This window comes from Artibeus jamaicensis, unplaced genomic scaffold (assembly GCF_021234435.1).
Source record: "Artibeus jamaicensis isolate MK-2021 breed Jamaican fruit bat unplaced genomic scaffold, CSHL_Jam_final contig_196, whole genome shotgun sequence".
NCBI lineage: Eukaryota > Metazoa > Chordata > Mammalia > Chiroptera > Phyllostomidae > Artibeus > Artibeus jamaicensis.
This window is the reverse complement of record NW_026521401.1, coordinates 5,248,370-5,267,808: the sequence shown is the minus strand read 5'-3', so window position 1 is coordinate 5,267,808 and position 19,439 is coordinate 5,248,370. Positions and strand designations below refer to the sequence as shown.

Genomic DNA, 19,439 nt, shown 5'->3' with positions numbered 1-19,439 from the left:
GGCTGTAAAGAAGAACCCGAGAAGGTTAAAACATAAACACTTACATTTGCATTGTCACTCCTGGGCCAAGAAACATCTCCGCCGCCATAGTCAATTTTGCCTATTCCATCACCAGGATCTGCCTCTAACTCACTGACTATTAGTGTGTCACCTAACGGCTTGGAGGAAGTAATTACAGCTCCATCCTAAAACAGATTAAACACACACACAAACACATAAAAAAAAACTTTCATTACTGATTGCATAAAGAAATAGAGTTGCACTACAAACTAAAGAAGACCACTAAAAGTTGGACATTTTCATGCAATCAAGAATGCTTAAAGATCTGAAAGTTAAAAACATAAATAACTACTAATTCTGTGGTTATAAAATGTAAGTAACATTAGAGACAGTTAATGGGACTGTAAGTAAAGAAAAAATAAATAATGTGTAACTGAAAGTACACTAAACCAGCAACTCAAGGGACCTTGTAACTGTGTGACCTTCTGTAAGTCATTTAACCAGTTTAGGCCCTTGTTTTCACAACCACAGCATGATTTTTAATTGGGCTAGATGATCTCAAAACCATCCTTTTAGTTCTATGAATCTGGCTTTCAGTTACAGACATAACTGAGGAAAAATAGCAAGTCAACAGCTTTTACTCATTTTAAATGGTACAAGCAACTTATCTATTTTGCTTTTTTTTTGTATCCTTACCCATGGACATACTTAGTGATTTTAGAGAGAAGAAGGAGGGAGAGAAGAGGGAGAGAAACACTGATGTAAGAGAGAAACACTGATCGGTTGTCTCTCATAGGTGCCCTGACCAAGAATCCAACCAGCAACTCTTTAGTTTACAAGGATGATGCTCCAACCAACTGAGCCACACTGACCAGAACCATTTTGCTTTAAAATGAAGTAAAAGGAGCCTTTCATATCCCAAATCTGAATATTATAGAATATAAATCTAGTTGATATATAAATGCTGAGCTATTTTTTATGAGACCATCATCTCCATACTTATACCTATTTAGCAAATTCTGTTGATATTTTATTATTTTATTTTTATCTTTTAAATTTTTATTTATTCATCTGAGAGGGGGAGAGAGCGAGAAACATGAATTTGTTATTCCAATTTTTTATGCATTCATTGGTTGATTCTTGTATGTGCCCTCACCAGAAATTAAACCTGTAATCTTGGAGTACAGGGACGATGGTCTAAACAACTGAGCTTCCCATCCAGGGCCTATTGAAATCTATTTTAAAATTATTAAAATACAGTCATTAAAAATGTGAAATTCATCAGATTCGGCTTAAATTCCAGTTCCATCACTTTTGATGTGTATGTGAAACATCACTTCTTTAAGTGTGTATGTAAAACAAGTAGGAGAGACAACATAGTATCTAATCTCAGAGGGTTGTTATGGAGACTAGAAAAATGCTTACCCAAGTACTTAGCACAATGCCTACCCAACTGAAAAACCTTATATCCCTACTTAAAAACATAATTGGAGGATGAACCTCAAAACAATAAATACATGTATCCAAATACTTTTCAGTAATTTGTCCCATCAAAGCAAAAGCACTCCCTTAAATACTATTGTGGGGAGTCCCAGCCAAGATGGAAGCATAGGAAGAAAACCTTCACTTCCTTGCACAACCAAAGAGAAAATAACAACCAATCTACAATCAATAAACAACCAGAAGTGCCAGAAAATCAAACTGCATGGAGCTCCAACAACCAAGGAATCAAAGAAACAGTCAAACTGAAAAACCAGACCAGTAAGAACCTGCAGCTAGGCAACTGACAGTGTGGGCAGGGCTAACTGAATGAGAAACTCAGACGCCAAGCTGATTGTGGATTACAGCAGTTGCAATGGTAGGAGAAACTCCCAGTGTCACATGACAGTTCTCTGGAAAGTAGGCTAGTGCCAAGCAGGCAAGTTGTACTGTTCCTTTTGGCCCCTCCTGAACAGGCAGTGACACAGCACAGCAAGGAGGGTTGCCCTGCTCAGGTGAATACCTAAGGCCCTGCCCTGTTATACCTTAACAGGTACACCAAGACAAGGAAATATGGCCCAAATGAAAGAGCAGAGCAAAACTGCAGACAGAGAGCTAAACAATGAGGAGATGGCCAACCTATCTGATGGAGATTTTAAAGCCCTGATAATCAAAATACTCACAGAACTCACTGAGCTTGCTTGAAAAATGAAAAAAAAAACAAATGAGATACCCAAAATGAAATAAAGCAAAATATTCAGGGAACCAACACAGTGACAGGAAGGAAACCAGGACTCAAGGCAATGATTTGTAACGAAGGAAGAACAAAACATCCAACCAGAACAGAATGAAGAAACATGAATTCAAAAAAATGAAGAGAGGCTGAGGATTCTCCGGGACAACCTGAGCATTCCAACATCTGAATCATACAGGTACCAGAGGAGAAGAAGAGAAAGAGCAAGAAATTGAAAACTTACCTTAACAAATAATGAAGGAGAACTTCCCTAATCTTGCAAAGGAAATAGACTTCCAAGAAGTCCAGAGAGTCCCAAAGAAGTTGGACTCGAAGAGGAACACACCAAGGCACATTATCATTAACTTACCCAAGATTAAAGGTAAGGAGAGAATATTAAAAGCAGCAAGAGAAAAGGAGACAGTTACTTACAAAGGAGTTCCCATTAGGCTATCAGCTGATTACTCAAAAGAAACCTTGCAGGCAAGAAGGGGCTGGAAAAGAAGTATTTGAAGTTATGAAAGCCAAGAACCTACATCCAAGATTACTCTGTCCAGCAAAACTTTCATTTGGAATGGAAGGGCAGATCAAGTGCTTCCCAGATAAGGTCAAGTTAAAGGAGTTCATCTTCACCAAGCCCTTATTATATGAAATATTAAAGGGACTTAAGGAACTAAAGATCAAAAACTATGATCAGTAAAATGACAAAAAACTCACAATTATCAACAAATGAACCTAAAAGACAGATAATGGAAACAAAAACCAAGCAAATGATTAGAACAGGAACAGAATCAGAGAAATGGAGATCACACAGATACTTCAATGGGGAGGGAGAAGGGAGTAATGGCAGAAAAGGTAGAGGGAAGAAGCAGCATAATTTGGTAGACATAAAATAGATGGGGAGAGATCAAAAATGGCATAGGAAACAGAGGACTCAAAAAACTTACATGTACAATCCATGGACATGAACTAAGGCGGGGAATGCTGGAAAGTTTGGGGGCCGGGCAGAGGGGGGATAAAGAGGGAGAAATGGAGAAACTGTAATATCATAATCAATAAAAAATAATTAAAGAAAATAATTATTGTGGAACAAAGAAACATTAAATCATAAGCCAGCAAATAATCAGAAGCCCACATTTCTTTTAGTTAATCATTAGTTCTGTAACATCTTACAAAGCACCTCCTGCTAGAAAAAGCATTACAACTTTTCAAAAGGCAAGTGCAACACTCTTTAACACATTCCTCAAAGAATACGCTCCAACAAAAAAGCTGGGTAGTGCTTTTAATAGTGTTGCTACCTGAGCAGAACCTGTGGCTTTGGATAACTGCTCTTGCAGCTGAGGAATGTGTTTCTTGGCCTCTTGAATCTGTTTTAGCAACCTTTGGGCAGGTGTTCGGTTGTAATCTTCCTGTAATAACTGAAAAGTTGTAAAAATATTTTAGTATTAATTACTCATGCAAGAAACAGAGTTCAAGAAGTCTATTCTTAATCAAATAGCTTATGGACTGATTACAATACTGTTTGATTGTGATTATAATAAATACCAACTCACAATTTGGCCTGCAAACAGTCCTTCCCTATAGTTTAGTACCTGTAGCCGTTCCTGTTCTTTCTGTAACATTTTTCTCAAAATTTCTACTTTTTGGTTATGAACCACATTGTTTTCCTCCTAGAAAAAGATAAAACAAACAAACAAACAAACAAAAGAACCAATATAGGGAAAGAACTAAACAGTAAAAACAAGACATACTATGTTATGCCCCAGATCTAATATGTAATACCTATTAAGATTTTATTTCTAGCACTTAAAAGGTTAGACTTTTTTTAGACATGACACTAAAGATAAAAATCTATACGGAAATTTCAGCCCTTTTCACTTTTAGTAAACTAGATGAAGGAAAGGAAACGTTAAATATTGTATTAGTTGGAAAAATAAAGTTGCCTTAAGCATAAAAATAACATTAATATTTTCCCTTCTTTAGATCTTTACTATCAATCCACATGCATGGCTCAAATTTCCAATACTTCCTACCTGAAATACTAAGATAGCTCCCTAATTTACTTCACACCATTTTCCTTATTTCAAAACCCCTTATTTTATCAAATGAGTCTTCCTAAAATCCTGTTATAATCGCATCACTGTCTTGCTCAAAAGAAGTTTTACTGGCTGTCACTGCCTATCCAGTGCCATGTAAAGCACCCTGGTAGTTGTGATTTTTTAAAACAAATAGTCTTACTTTTTCAAGCTCATTTCCCATTACATAAATCCTTAACAGGCACCAAGTAAACAACAGTCCTAGCTAACTCTACTTCCTGTAAGTGGGTTGCCCTCGTTTCTACTGCCACCACTGAAATGTTACTTGTTTTTCAAGGCTCAATTAAAAAAACAGCTCTCCACAAAGTCCTTCCATTTTATAACTGGATATACTCTTCTGCCCTCCTTTAAATTCTTTAAAGAATTTAATATTTTTTGCCCTCAGGTCACATTCTGCCTTTGTACTGTAATTACTTTTATAGTCTTAGTACAATCTCAAATAACAAAGGTTTATTAAGCACTTACTATATGCCAAGCACTATCAGGGAGGTCCAACCTGTGGCCTATGGGCCACATGAGTACCAGGATGGCTATCAATGCAGACCAACACAAAATCAGCAATTTACTTAAAACATTATGTGATTTTTTTTGTGTGTGATTATGTGTCACAATGTATTTAATGTGTGGTCCAGTGTGGCCCAGAGACAACAAAAGGTTGGATATTCCTCACTATATTATTTTTTCACTACGGACTCAACAGTAAACAAACAAACAAACAAAAACACTCATCCTTTCAAAGTATGTATTATTAGATAATAAGGACCTTGAACACTGGATATCTTAAATATTTTTGTGAGTGGCAACCTGTTCTCTGTATGGTAGGTATTTAATATTTGTTGAATTAAATCTTCTATCTCAATACTGAATAACTATTCCAAATTACAATTCACACTTGAATTACATGGGGGTCAGGGGTACCAACCCCTGGGCTGTCAAAAATCTGCATGTAATTTCTGACTCCCAAATAGCTTATTACTGAATGGAAGCCTTACCAATAAGTTAATTAACAATTTTTTTATATGTTAGATGTATACTGAGTTCTTACAATAAAGGTAGAGAAAATGTTACTAAGAAAATCATAAGGAAGAGAAAAATGTATTTATAGTGCTATATGTTTTTATTGAAAATAATCCATATATAGTGGATTTCAAACCCATGTTGTTGAAGGGTCAACTGCATTATGTAATTATTATATTAGAAAGTTACTTTCTAGAATCTTGCACTTAAATGTATTTATCAGTTCAGTACTTCAAAATTCTGAATATAAAGCAAAGCCATTACGCAATTGAGCATTTACAATGATTTTTCCCCACTCACCTCCATGAGCACAGGACTGGTAATTCTCTCCATATTCCCAGATGTTCCAGGTGAATGAGGGGATGTCATAATGGGAGACATATGTCCAATGACCAATGGCTCTACTTCAGAATCAGAAAGTGGAATTTGGGTTGACCCAGGTGGGCGTCCCTGAACAGTGAGAGCTACATAGGAACCAGCTTGGGGTGAGGAGATAAAAGAGGAATGAAGGGAAAACAACATTGTAAAAACATTTTTACAACATTTCACTACTTAGTCTTTGACATTTCTAAGAAGATCCAGTCATTTGCAAAAGTTTCATCATTTGCTAATCACTTATCCACATAAAAAGAATCTAATCTTTTTTATGGCTCTTCTAAGAATCTAAAAAAATTACTTCATTTTCAGATAGCAAATTATTACTTATTACTTAAAAGAAAATAAAATTGATAACCCTCAGTTTTTAATCATAGAAGAGTTAAAAATCAATCATCTACTAATGGCTATGTTTAATTAATTTTTTAAATGCAAATTTAAAAAAATCATATTTTAAGATGATAGTAATTAGGCAGAACTTAACTAATTTCTAGAATATAATGATGCAATTTAAAAATATCTTTACAAAATAAAACTGACAAAAAATATCCAACAAAAACTGGGAAAATACTCAATAAATAAGCACTGAGTTTTCATTTTAAAAATTTGGGGAAGACAGAAATTCACTAGGTATATTACAGGGGGGAAATAAAAACTACAAAAAGCAAAATTAACCATAACCAGAAATACTCAAGAGAAGACATTAATTTTTTTATCTAGCCTCAGGCAGAAATGAGCCTTTCCAAATAAAGGTAACTGACCTTTAATTGACAAAAATCTTTCTCTTATTAGATTTTTCAATAGAACTTTTAAATGTATTTCACACCTTTTTGCAATTTAACCTGATTGTGGATCTCAGTTATTTTACAATGTTTGAGTTTCTAAAAACTTCTTTTAATTTTACACCTAGTGGTCATAAATGCTATCTATGACTTGGAGGAATTTTAAGTTTATATGTGTTTTAAGGTTTTCCAGTTCACCCAGGCCATTGCATCCAATTTCTCATTCAGTTCTCTCTTAGGTGGCTTTAAGACCTTTCTTTCAAATATACACTTTCAATATTACCACAGTAAAAATATTATAATCAACTAAAAAAATGAAGTTGACATAAGATAACTATTAAGAATTTTCATCTCAGACTTTTCTTTAATTCAGGAGTCAGCAAACACTCGTCAAGGGACTTAATCTAGCACATAGACTGTTTTGGCAAATAAAGTTTTATTGAAACACAGCCATACCTATTCATTTACATATGTCTATTGCTCTTTTCAGACTATAATGACAGCATCAGGTAGTGCCCACAAAGCCTAAAATATTTGCTATATGGACTATTACATAAAATGTTCACGAATCCTTGCTTAAGCGATTGGGAAAACAAAATAGAATAACATTCACCTACATTTGATTAACTTTACCACCTCCAAATGATTTGAATGAGTCACCAGTGTTCCATTCACCTGCAAGAAAATAAAAACAGTGTATGCTGGATACATTCTATTGAGACAATGAGTAAACTGATTTCAGGAATTACTATACACAGTATATACAATTATAGTAAACAAAGTTATGCATATATTTGTATAATATTCACTTCTCCATTATTCTATAAGTTATACTCAGAAACAAAATGAACTTGAACACACAAAAGGCCTTAATTTAAAGGGCAATACAATGTATTCACCATGACAGATGACAAAACATATCATGCAAATGATTTACAAATCTTTCACAGTGGAGGGCTCTTGCAAATAGAAAACATTTCTTTGCTTATAATTATAAATTCAGTAATTTGTCAAAATCATAATGTATTTTTGAAACATGAAAAAATAAATATTTCCAAAATAACATTCAACTTACTTTCAGTTTCCTAATTATGACCTAACCTTTACAGAGAAAATTAATTTTAAGAAGTTAAATGTAGGATATGTTAACCAAAGTCTCCAATAAACAAAACAAATTAAGGTATACTGAACATGGATCTAACATTAAAACTACTTTTTCTCAGACACAAATGATACCGATTTTTATAAGTTCAAATATATCAGTATATAAAATATAAGTAAAAGTACATTCATTGTGACCACCAGAGATTACTTGTTAACCACACTTAATCTTTGAACCACTATTCTAGTTACATACACCACAGACACATGTAAATATGTGTTATATTGTTTTTCTGAAAATAAATACCTTTTATTAGATATCTTTCATTATAGGTACAAAAATTCTTTTTAAAAGCTGCAGATAATATGCAATTTATTTCTCTAGTTCAAAATATGTAAGTTTTCTGTATGATGAAGCTGACAAAAATTTTCCTGTATACATAGCATTTCATGTTTGTACACTTATTTCCTAACATATATTCCTAAAAGCAAAATTGCTGATCAAAGGTATATACTTAACGAAAGTATGTAATTTTTGATATATATTCACGAATTTCCATTCAAACAAATTTTACCTACTTTACAAGGTCTGTCTAGAAAAAGTATAGCTAGTGTTAATATGAGAACAGTTTGCATGACATTGATTTAATTTGGCAGCCAAGGAGAGTGGACTAGAATGCACATGGGTGAACAATGACGACTTCAGTGTACTATTCAGTGGGGTGTGACAGACACCTCTGAGTGAGCATGTGTACTGTGTGGCCATCCCATTCAAAATGACTAAGTAAAGTAGAGCAACAAATCTGCATCAAATTTTGTGCTAAGCTCGAACATTCCTCCATGGAAACTATCTGGATGATTCAAAAGACTGAAGCTGTGAGCAACCGGTGACTGACAGCTTCACATGACAACACAACCACGCATGCAGCACATCTTGGGCAGAGTTTTGGTGAAACATCAAATCACTCAGGTGACTCAGCCCCACTTTTAGCCCAGATTTCTGGCTTTTCTCAAAACTACAATCACCTTTGAAAGGAAGAGATTTCAGACCATCAATGACATTCAGGAAAATACAATGGGACTGCTGATGGCGACTGGGAGAACTGTGTGAGGTCCCACTCAGTGGGATGAGAATTTCTTGCTAAAAAATTATTTATTCAAGCTTTTTATTATGCCTTTCAGTATAGGGTTATATTAATTTTAAAATAAGTAAGTTTTCATAGTCCACAAACCCATCATATGTCAAGTGTTGCTTTTCATAAAAATCCACATGAAAAAAATGAAGCTATGGCTAACACATGCTTTTTTAAAAAATTCTACCATAAATTCTATATTAGTCTTTTTCTTACCTTGATGATTCGATCACCTGTCTGTACTCCAGCCCGCATGGCTGCTCCATCTGTAAGAGAAATTAATTACTTAAAATGGAACTCATTTGAATTGACTGATAATCTTCTTGAAACAGAGGCAGCATGACAAACTGCTTAAGAACATGGGCTGTAAAGTCATATAGATTTACATTCAAATGCTGCCTCTGTCACTCACTAGTTGTGTGACCTTGGACTGTTTTTATGGTTTTTAATCTAAGTCTCAATATCATTTATAAAATAGGGATAATATATACCTACCTCAAATTATCATACCAAACATAAAGGAAGTATTCAATAAATGTCAATAGCAATAAAAAACGTTTTGGAAAAAGAACAGATATTTTTGAGTCTATAACCATCTGCTTAGTCTGTTTCTACCGAAATAATCTTTATAACACAAATTTCTGTAAGTGATGATACATAAAGTACCTTGACCAAAGAGTTATGTGATTTCTAAAACTATAAAGTACACAGAAGATCAACTGAGGGAAATGCATGCCTCAAACTACAACACTAAAGACAAAATTAGCAAAACTAGTCACATAATCTGAAACCTATGTCATTATGTTATTCTGGGCAACAGACATTATTTAAGCTTTTCTGTTTTTACTGTTTGCTTTCAAGTGACAAGACAATTTGAAAAATGTCTTGCCTTCTTTGACAGACTGTACGAAGACTGGATTGTCTCCACTGACCGTCAGCCCAAATCCATTGTCATCCTTCTGGATGATCACACAACGCTGAACGAGACCTGCTCAAGAACCAAAGGGTAAAAAGAGAAGGAAGAGAAAAACAAAGAGAAAAAGTACAGTAATTACATATTAGTAATGAAATGTATTATTTCTGGAGAAATACAAGGTAGTACATGAAACCCAGATATAAAATAAGGGCACTAACTCCATGAACAAAACAAATACTACAACATCACAATGTCATATATATTGGTTTCTCATTGCAGAGGCAGAATAAAATTGCTCCAAGATTAAAAACAGCTATGGCAAACTGGAAAAGATGAAGTATTAGAGAGGAGATAGAAGAAAAGTACATTCACATTTATCCTACTTTGTATAATACAAAATTCCTCCCTACAACCCTGTGTTTTTGCTCTCTTATTGGTGTTTAACATCCTCCCCTCAAAATAAAAATATTCTAAATATTAAGCTACAAGCAGCCCATAGTAAACTCTAGAGAAATCCAATTTCACGCTCAGGAAAATATGCTTAGAAAGGAGATGCTTGCAGAGCATGTGCACCTCTTTTCCCAAAAAAGAGAAAAAAATGAAAAAATTCATAGGGAACAAAGATCTTGGCTCAAAGAAAAAAAAAGGAGAAAAAAGCAGAAAAGAAGAAAATCTGTGAGCTCAACCAGTTCTTTTATCTCTTTCATATTGACCTGATTCCTACAAGAGAATTCATTTTCTTTCCAGTTGAAAAAGTAAATGAAAACTGTCAGGGCAAGGTGAGAGAGGACTCAATCAAAGGAATGACTATGTTGTGGAATAGAAGAATTCTGATTAGTGCCTAACTGTTTTAATATGGATCAGATATGATCATCCTGAACTCCATGTTAACCAAATATTTAACACACACTTTCAGTTTTACAGAATTTAATCATTCACCAAAACTCAATATATAAATACATGTAAAATAATACAAGTATATGATGATTAAAAAATATACTTCAAAAATATTTTATACAGATATTTTACATTAAGCCATGATTTTTTACATTAAGTCTGGTATACAAAACAAAGCATATGTTAAATACTGCATATTTTTATATAGATTTCTATGTATGAGATCAGTCCAAAAGATATTCAACCATATAATATGAAAAAATAGAGACATTTACTGAAGGACATAAAAGAAACATTGTAAACAGGACAGTGATCCCTCAATCCCCCTCAAAATAGGTATCTTGGGACCACACAGTTCTCCCAATTGCTATCAGCTGCCCCATCGTGTTTTCCTGAATTTTATTGACAGTCTGAGATCTCAAGCTGTTTGAAGGTGATTTTAGTTTTGGGGAAAGTCAGAAGTCACAGGGTGCCAAATCTGTATTGGGAGTGAATCACCTGCTGATTTGATGTTTCACCAAACACCTCTACACAAAAAATCATGCATCAGTGGGGATACTGTCATGATGAAGCTGTCAGTCACCAGTTTCCCATAGCTTTGGCCTTCTAAATCATCTCAATAGTTTCCATGGAGGAACATTCAACCTTAATGCAAAATTTGATGCAGATTCATTGTTGCTCTACTCGCTCAGTTATTTTGAATGGGATGGCCACACTGTACCCAAGTTCACTTAATGGCATCTATGGCCCCCACTGACTAGTACAGTAAAGTCGTCCTTGTTCACACATGCAAATTCCAGTCCATTCTCCTTGGCTGCCAGCTTACATTAATGAACTCTTATTGTTATTATTAACAAGGGCTGTACTTTTTCCAGACAGACCCTGTATAGGTTTCTTGCTGTTAATGAAATATCGCAAATATGTGTGCCTACTACAGATATAACTACATTCCAGCATGGACAATATGACTATTAAATTTACAAAAATTAAATTAAAGCAGATCATAGACCTGAACAAAAAGGTAAAATTTTTCATGAGAAACCACTGAAGAAATCTTCAAGACCTTAATGTAGTCATAGATTGTTTAGGAGGCAAAAATGCATCAACTGTAAAAGGAAAAAAATGGTAAACTGAAATCAAAATTTAGAACATCTGCTCTTCTAAAAGACACTAAGAAAATGAAAAGGCAAGCCACAGACTGGGAGAAAATATTCACAAAACAAGTATCTGATAAAGAACGTATAACCAAATTAAAGAAAAAAAACAACTCTACAATTCAAAAATAGAAGACACTTTAAAAGGGACAAAAGATTTGAAAAAACACATCACAAAAAAAGATATGGCAATGGGCAATAAGCACATGCAAAGGTGCTCAATGTCTGCAGTCATCAGAAAGATACAAATTAAAATCATACTGAGGATACCATTATACATAAACTGAAATTGCTAAAAAAAGAAAGAAAACTTAAAATACCAAATGTTGGCACAAATGTGGAACAACCAGAATGTTCATATATATTGATGGGAGTGTAAAATGATACACTATGGAAAACAGTTCAGAAATTTCTTAGAAAAAAATAAGCATACGTTTACATATAACCTGACAATTTCACTCACAAGAGAAATGAAAACACATGTCCACAAAGACTGGTAGACAAATGTTGACAGTTTTTGTTCATAAAAGTTCAAAACTAGAAAATAAAACAAGAGCTACTCACACATGCACACTCATGTATGCATGTATTCATGTATCAATTGCAAAAACATTTATGCTAAGAGTATAGCTATATGAATGTGATGTAAAATAGACAAAACTAATCTATAATAACAAATCAGATTAGTGATTGCCTAGGAGCAGAATGGGGAGAATGACTGCAAAGGAACATTAAGGAACTTCTGGAGATGATGGAAATATCCTATACCTTAACTGAGGTAAAAGTTACGTGAGTATATTCATTTCTCAAAACTCAGTGATCTGCACATATAAAACAGATTCATCTTATTTCATGTAAATTGTACCCCAAGAAATGACTTTCAACATTAAAAAAGTGTTACCCTTAACTCAAGAGCTTACTAAATACTAAAGAGCATCTGAATTCACCACTCCCATAAAACAGTAAATTGTAATGAGGGAAGAGGAAAGATAACCCATTTGAATTATCCTGCTTCCTCTGCTTAATGTTGATTCCTTGTTAGTGAAGATTTAAGAGTCTGTATGTTTGTGTATTTCACTTTAATATAATGAACATACAGTAACTAATTTAATGCCTGACATATACTAAGGGCTCATAAATGTTAAATGTCATTTTATTATGACTGAGTGTAGTTTGCCTTGAAATTTCCTAATCAAAAACATATTACTTATCTATCAATGTTTTCAATTAAAAATGTATTTAAAATATTTTTCTGTTAACAAACTCCTATCACTTTTGCAAATTCTCTTCTAAAAAGATCAATCCTCATTTATATTTTTGTCTAAATTTTGTCACAAATTTGTTTTATTTTTTGCTTTATTTTTTATTGTATTTTATCCATTACCATTTATACCCCTTTACCCACTTTCACCTCCACCCAACATGCACCCCTCCCCACAACAACCACACTGTTGTACAAGCAAATCAATTTTGGATGAAAGAGGAAGAGAGAACAAAAACTGAACAGAGGATGCTCGCAGTAACTTCAGAAGATGAGAGACAACAGGAAGGTCTCAAGAAACTGGACACCTCTCCCTCTTTGTAAACTCTTCCTGAATATCCATACTGGGATACATGAGTTCTTACAGATACCCACTGTACCCTCTGTTTACTCCATAGTGCCATTTAATGTGTATTTGTTTTTATGCTTTCATAATATTTTATGCTCCAAGGGTACAGGGGCTCTGTCTTGTTTATAACCTTATCTCAGGATCTGACACATGTTCTGGCATAGAAAAAACTTTTTAAAAAATTGTTAATAAATTAATAAAAATTGCAAAACTAGAGGAGTCTAGGAATGGATGAAATCACAGAAAGAGAGGTATATAAGAGGAAAAAAATAACCACCAAACACAGCCGACTCTAACAAATATGCCTAGGGTCCTAACAGACTTTTAAGGATTGAGTAAATATAATAAGATTTCTTCAAAATACTGTAAACCTGTTTTCTCCAATTCAAAATGGTCCAGCCTGATAAGTTTTGCTTTTAATTCTACATCAAAAGATGAGGAACAAAGGATAAAGAGGAAAAGGATAAAAGAACTATGTCCTACTCATCTTTCTTCTCTACCTAACCCCACTTTATTGTCCATTTATTATTATTTTAAGTCCATCTGCTAAACTGAGAATATGATTAACATATAAGAACTACTAGACCAATATAAAAAGAAAACATACTTTATATATACGGCCAATTCAGAATCTATAGATTTCAAATCTACGCTATCTGCACAAAATTAATTAACTGAAAACTAAGCTGTGATATTCAAAATTCAACAATACAATCTCTCAAATGCTTAGATTTATTATGTTCCTTCTGATTCAAAATCAAATTACATGTTTCTTGAGGGGGAAGATGGCAGGGAAATACATAGGAGCAGAGGCCACTTTCTCTGGCCTACAGATGGAATACCTAGCCAATCTTCTGAGGAACAAAGTGAACAGCTAATGGAGCTCAGATAAAGGTTGGAGGCCAAAACTGTATAGACCACTGAAAAATTAGATGGTAGGAGATTGTTTTTGGACAATAGGGTCCCTGGGACCAGCACAGGTAAAGGTTGGAGGCCAAAACTGTATAGAACATTGAAAAATTAGATGGTAGGAGATTGCTTTGGAACAGTAAGGTCCCTGGGACCAGCACAGGGACCAGGGTGACTGCATCCCCAGGCCTTGTGCCCTCAGGGTCTGCTACAAGATTCTTGGGAGAGAGCCAGGTAACGACTCCATCCCCTGCCAAAGAAGGAGGTTTGAGCAGCACCGGGATGGACCTTGATGCTTGAAGTTGCTGAGGGGAATAAGGACAAAGTGGCACATACACAGAGGCAGTGTGCACCCACTGAGAATGTGGACATGCACTGGGAAGAGTTGGGCCATGATGGACCCTGACCCAGTGAGTCCCGGGTTTGGCTGGGGAGCTGGGCTGTGAGAGGCCAGGTGCTTGTTTGGAGTGGCAGGCTTGAACAGGAGGAATTTTTCAAAAAGAAAAAAAAAACAAGGCACTCAGGGGCTGTTCAGGGAATTCTCCTGCAGCAGCCACCACCGACCCCCAGGCTGTGGCCTGCAGCTTCCACAGTCTCAGCCATGGGCCCACCTCTGCTATATCCCTAATGACAGCTGCAGAGGCAGAGAGCGCCCAACTACACTGGAGACCCCATCAGTGGGCCACCAACTTAGCCACCACGCACCCCAAGGGCCTGCTCCTGCTGCAGTGTATAAGCTGGCATGTGCCCCACAACTATGCTCCCTCTGCACCAGGTGGGGGTTGAGTACTCACACCTGAAGCCCTGGAGATGTCCTGCATATGACCCACTAACCCAGCAGCTGCTGATCCCACCCCAGAAGTGAAGGCCCAGCGCTCATGACCACAGCCTAGGTAGGGAAAGCACAAGCCCGACCACATGGCTGACTGGCTGCCCATCCCACCCATGCAGCAGAGACCGAGCATACAGCCAGCAGCCCCTGACAGAGTGCTACCCAGAGGCACCAAATGCCCAACCCCACTGCCTAGGCACAGCAGTACAGGAGGTGTGATCCCTCAGTTCCACCAGGGCAGCAACCCTGCACTGAGGGCCCACAGGCTCACTAGGAGCAAGGTGAGACAACCCAGCAGAGACCAACATGGCTCAGAGAGTCAGCAATCCCCCCAAACACTGAACTCAATGGGGGAGCTGAACTATTCTGAAGAGACTCTGAGAGTCCCTAGGAAGGAGGACAGCAAAGAGCAAGTAGTGTGTGAGTTGTCCCTAAACGGTGTACCTCAAGGACAGCACAACTAGTGGACTGATTGCTACGTTGGACGCAGAAGGGCACTGGAGCCCTGGGAGCGAACTGAGGAACTGGGCTGGAGGCTGGGCAACTATGAAGAGTATAGCTCAGATACGGACCTCATCGCCATAAAATCACAGTAAGGGAGAAAAGCTAAACCAATTCCTCCCTCACCCTGCTGCAGCCAGGAAGACCAGCAGAACAGGCTTGGCTGAATTAAAACCAGCTAGAGACTCCCCTCCCCCTTCTTCTTTCATTCCTTTTTTTTCAATCCCCAAAAGTGAGACATTAAAAACTGGAGCTGTGAAAGAACCAGAGTTAGACCTTCAGAGGGGGTTCATCTCAACAATGGTGACAGTGAGACAGATTTCACTTTGCTATTCCAGAGAACTTGGAACTTACTGTATATTTAAAATACTACTATGATTTCATTATTTGTTCATCTTTTATTTTATTAGTACTTTTGTATTTCTCTTCTTTCTATTTAGTCTTCGCTTGGTTTGTTAAATTGCTTGGTTTGACTGATTTTCCTTGTTCTCTTTCATAGTGTATTTTTAATTTTCCGTCTTTCACTTCACTTGTGTTATATTAGCACACTACTCTAGGTCTTATACTTTCTATTCTTGTTATTCAGATCACACAGATTGTGTCATATGACTGTTGCTCCATTAGTACTGTAAATAATTGCTATTCCATACAATAGTAAATACTACACAGCACCACACCCGGATCTCAGCTCACTTCACTGTTTCTGGAAATTCATTACTGTTGTGGTGAACTACCCACTTGCACACTACGCCTATTTTCTATCCTTTACTCTCACTATATCTCATAATCTGACCTCCCACAAGCTCACTGCTTTCTAAAACCAATTCACGACCCCTGCCCACACACAACAGTATCATATTTTTTCCACCCTTTCTAAAACGTGGCTAGTTGAATGAACACTATACATATCCAAAGGATGTCCTATCTCTTCTCTACCAGTTGGTACTTTAAATACCATGGAATACACTCCCAGCTGTCTTAAACCATTTTGCCTCCCCTGTCCAAATGATCACAGAGAAGGGTAGGTGGGAGCTGTGAACACAAGTACACTGGCTGGAAGAGGAAACTCACTAACAAAGGAACCACCAACAGATAAGAATGAAGTTGAAGGAGGGAGTGAAATCCACACTAACCTCAACCCAGGACCATTATGGAAATAAAATTGAATACTGAAGAAATTACACAGAACAAAAAACTGAACAAGAATGAGAGAGAACCCTCAAATCCTAGTACTGACAGAAAAACCAGCTTCAACAAAACCTGTCCACACCTGTACAACAGAATACAAGACTTGGAGGATGGAGTAACCATCATTTAACCAGCTGGAGGGAAGCACCCACCAAAGAAAGACCCAACAACAATAAAAAACCAAAGACATACAGAGAGCAAACATAAATGACAGACCAAGACCAGTGAGCTCAGGAGATCAAGGAGACTGCACCGCTGAATCTCAAGAGGTCTTCTTCCATAGAAGTTCACACCATAAACCCAGGGAGTCAGAACAGATCAATTTAAGAAGCTGAGGCTAACAAGAAGAGTCTCACAAACAATGGGAAGACAAAGAAAGAATCCCCAAATGAAAGGAAAGGATGGAAGCCTCAGAAAGAATGCTAAATGAAAGAAAGGCAAGTCAACTATCAAATATTCAGTTCAAAGCAATGGTTATCAGGAAGCTCAATGAACTCACAGAGAATTACTAAAAACTATGGGGAAACTACAATGAACTCACTGAAAACTGTATCAACATGAAAAAGGATATAGAAACAATGGCCAAATAAACAAGGGTCAACATGAAATGAAGAATGCAATTTCTGAATTGAAGAATACAGTAGAAGGAATCAAAAGCAGGCTAGATGAACCACAGGATCGGACAGGTGAACTGGAGGACAAAATGGAAGAAAACACCCAGAAAGAGCAAGAAAAGGAAAAGAGACTCAGAAAGAACAAAGAGGGGTTGAGGGAAATGCAGGACAACATGAGACATAGTGGTATCTATATAATAGGGATACCAGAAGAAGAAGAGCAAGGAACAGAAAATCTGTTTCAAAAAGTAATGATGAAAAACTTCCCTAATATGATGACAGAAAAAGTCACACAAATCCAGTAAACACAGTCCCAATCAAGAGGCACATAAAGAGGCCCATTTCAAGACACAGCATAATTAAAATGGAAAATTAGAGGATGAAGAAAGATTCTTAAAGGCAGCAAGGGAGAAACAGAAAATAACATACAAGGGAGCCCTAATATGGCTAGCAGCTGACCTCTAAATAGAAATGCTCCAAGCCAGAAGGGAATGACAAGAAATATTCTAAGTATGAGAACTAGAAGCCTGCAACCAAGACTAGTTTATCCAACAAGGCTCTCAATTAAAATGGAAGGCCAAATAAGGAGCTTCCAGAGAAAAGAAGCCTCAAAGAATATTACCTCCTCCAAACCAGCTCTGCAAGAAATGCTGAAGGGTGTACTTTAAGAACAGGACAAAAAATAGTGAAAGAGAGAGGAACGCAGGTACAAAACAATGGCAATGAATAAGTACCTATCAATAATAATCTTAAATGTAAATGGATTAAATGACCCAATCAAAGGACACAGAATAGCTCAATGGATAAGAAATTATGACCCACACATATGCTGCCTACAAGAGACCCACTTGAAAACAAAAGACTTACAGAAAATGAAAGTGAAGGGCTGGAAACAAATATTCCAAGCAAATGGATGTTGGGAACTGCCCTGCCTGGTTTTAGAAGCAGTAACCTCTCCATGGCTAAGGCTGAGTGAGCGACCTTTGGACCATAAGCCACTAAGGAGACAAAGCTTATCTCGCTGGCAGAGACGCCACCTCTGCCCCTTTTACTTCACCCTGCTTGGCCCCCAGTGCATGATAGGGTAGCCAATGATGGGTAAGATTCCTCAAAAGACAAATGACCTAAGACAGGCACAATCATGAGAGGTCCTTCAGGGAAAAACTCAGGGGGCTATTGAAAAAGGGGGCGATGGTCCCCTGCCCCTCAGCTTTGACATAGCCTGAGTCCCCATTTTGTCTGCAAGAAGTCTCCTAATCTCTTGACTGCCTTACTTCCCCTGCCTGACAGCCTGAAACAATAACCGAGGGCGGTGCAGGCCTGTGCTGGAAAGGGTAGGTTCCCCAGGTGATGAAGCCTAAGAAAGAATGCATAAAATCCTGTGAAACCTTCACTGCTAAAATTGCTCTCAATTTTCTGATAAGGATCTAAGCAGAATATGACTTTATTTCCCAAAGTTTTGTAGCCCTTTAGCTAATAGACCCTGACTCAGAATATGCCCTTGTAGTTCTCTGTATGTTATCTATTGTTTGATCCTTACTCCCTGAAAATGATTGATGAGCTTTACCTGTATTCCTCTGCAAATTGAACCCAATAAAAGCCCACTGAGGAAAAGGGTCTTGGCCCTTCTCCTTTGAGAGATCAGAAACCTTTCCTCCCAAAGCAGATCAAGTCTTGGTAGACTTACTCTTAACTGCAGCGCACGGATGGCTCTGTGGACAAAGCTGACCCACAAATGGACAGGAAAAAAAAAGCCAGGGTAGCAATAATCATATTGGACAAAAGAGACTTCGAAAAAAGAGCCATAGACCCAAAAGGTCACTTCATAATACTCAAGGGAAGAATCCATCAAGAAGACATAAACATTGTAAATATATGTGCACCCAACATGGGAGCACCCAAATACATAAAGAAAATCTTGGAGGACTTCGAGAAAGATATTGACAGCAACACAATTATAGTAGAAAATTTCAGCACCCCACTGTCAAAAATGAACACATCTTCCAAACAAAATATCAACAAAGATATTGTGGCATTGAAAAATGCCCTAGATGAAATGGACTTAACTGATATATATAGAGACTTTCATTCCAAAGAAGCAA

General features: G+C 36.7%; 1 protein-coding gene across 6 annotated transcripts in view; it reads right to left on the bottom strand.

Annotated features, from left to right (window-relative positions):
* ARHGEF12 (Rho guanine nucleotide exchange factor 12) overlaps positions 1 to 19,439 on the bottom strand; it is a 247,618-nt gene that overhangs the window by 125,981 nt on the left and 102,198 nt on the right. For 3 of the 6 annotated variants that reach the window (XM_037153636.2, XM_037153638.2, XM_037153633.2), the window contains 7 exons: positions 9,606 to 9,704; positions 8,933 to 8,982; positions 7,100 to 7,157; positions 5,626 to 5,804; positions 3,766 to 3,882; positions 3,511 to 3,630; positions 45 to 185 (listed from right to left, as the gene is read on the bottom strand). In XM_037153636.2, the coding sequence (XP_037009531.2) occupies positions 45 to 185; positions 3,511 to 3,630; positions 3,766 to 3,882; positions 5,626 to 5,804; positions 7,100 to 7,157; positions 8,933 to 8,982; positions 9,606 to 9,704 (764 nt within the window). The remainder of the gene's footprint in view (positions 1 to 44; positions 186 to 3,510; positions 3,631 to 3,765; positions 3,883 to 5,625; positions 5,805 to 7,099; positions 7,158 to 8,932; positions 8,983 to 9,605; positions 9,705 to 19,439) is intronic. The other 3 variants (XM_037153637.2, XM_037153639.2, XM_053672626.1) reach the window with 2 other exon arrangements.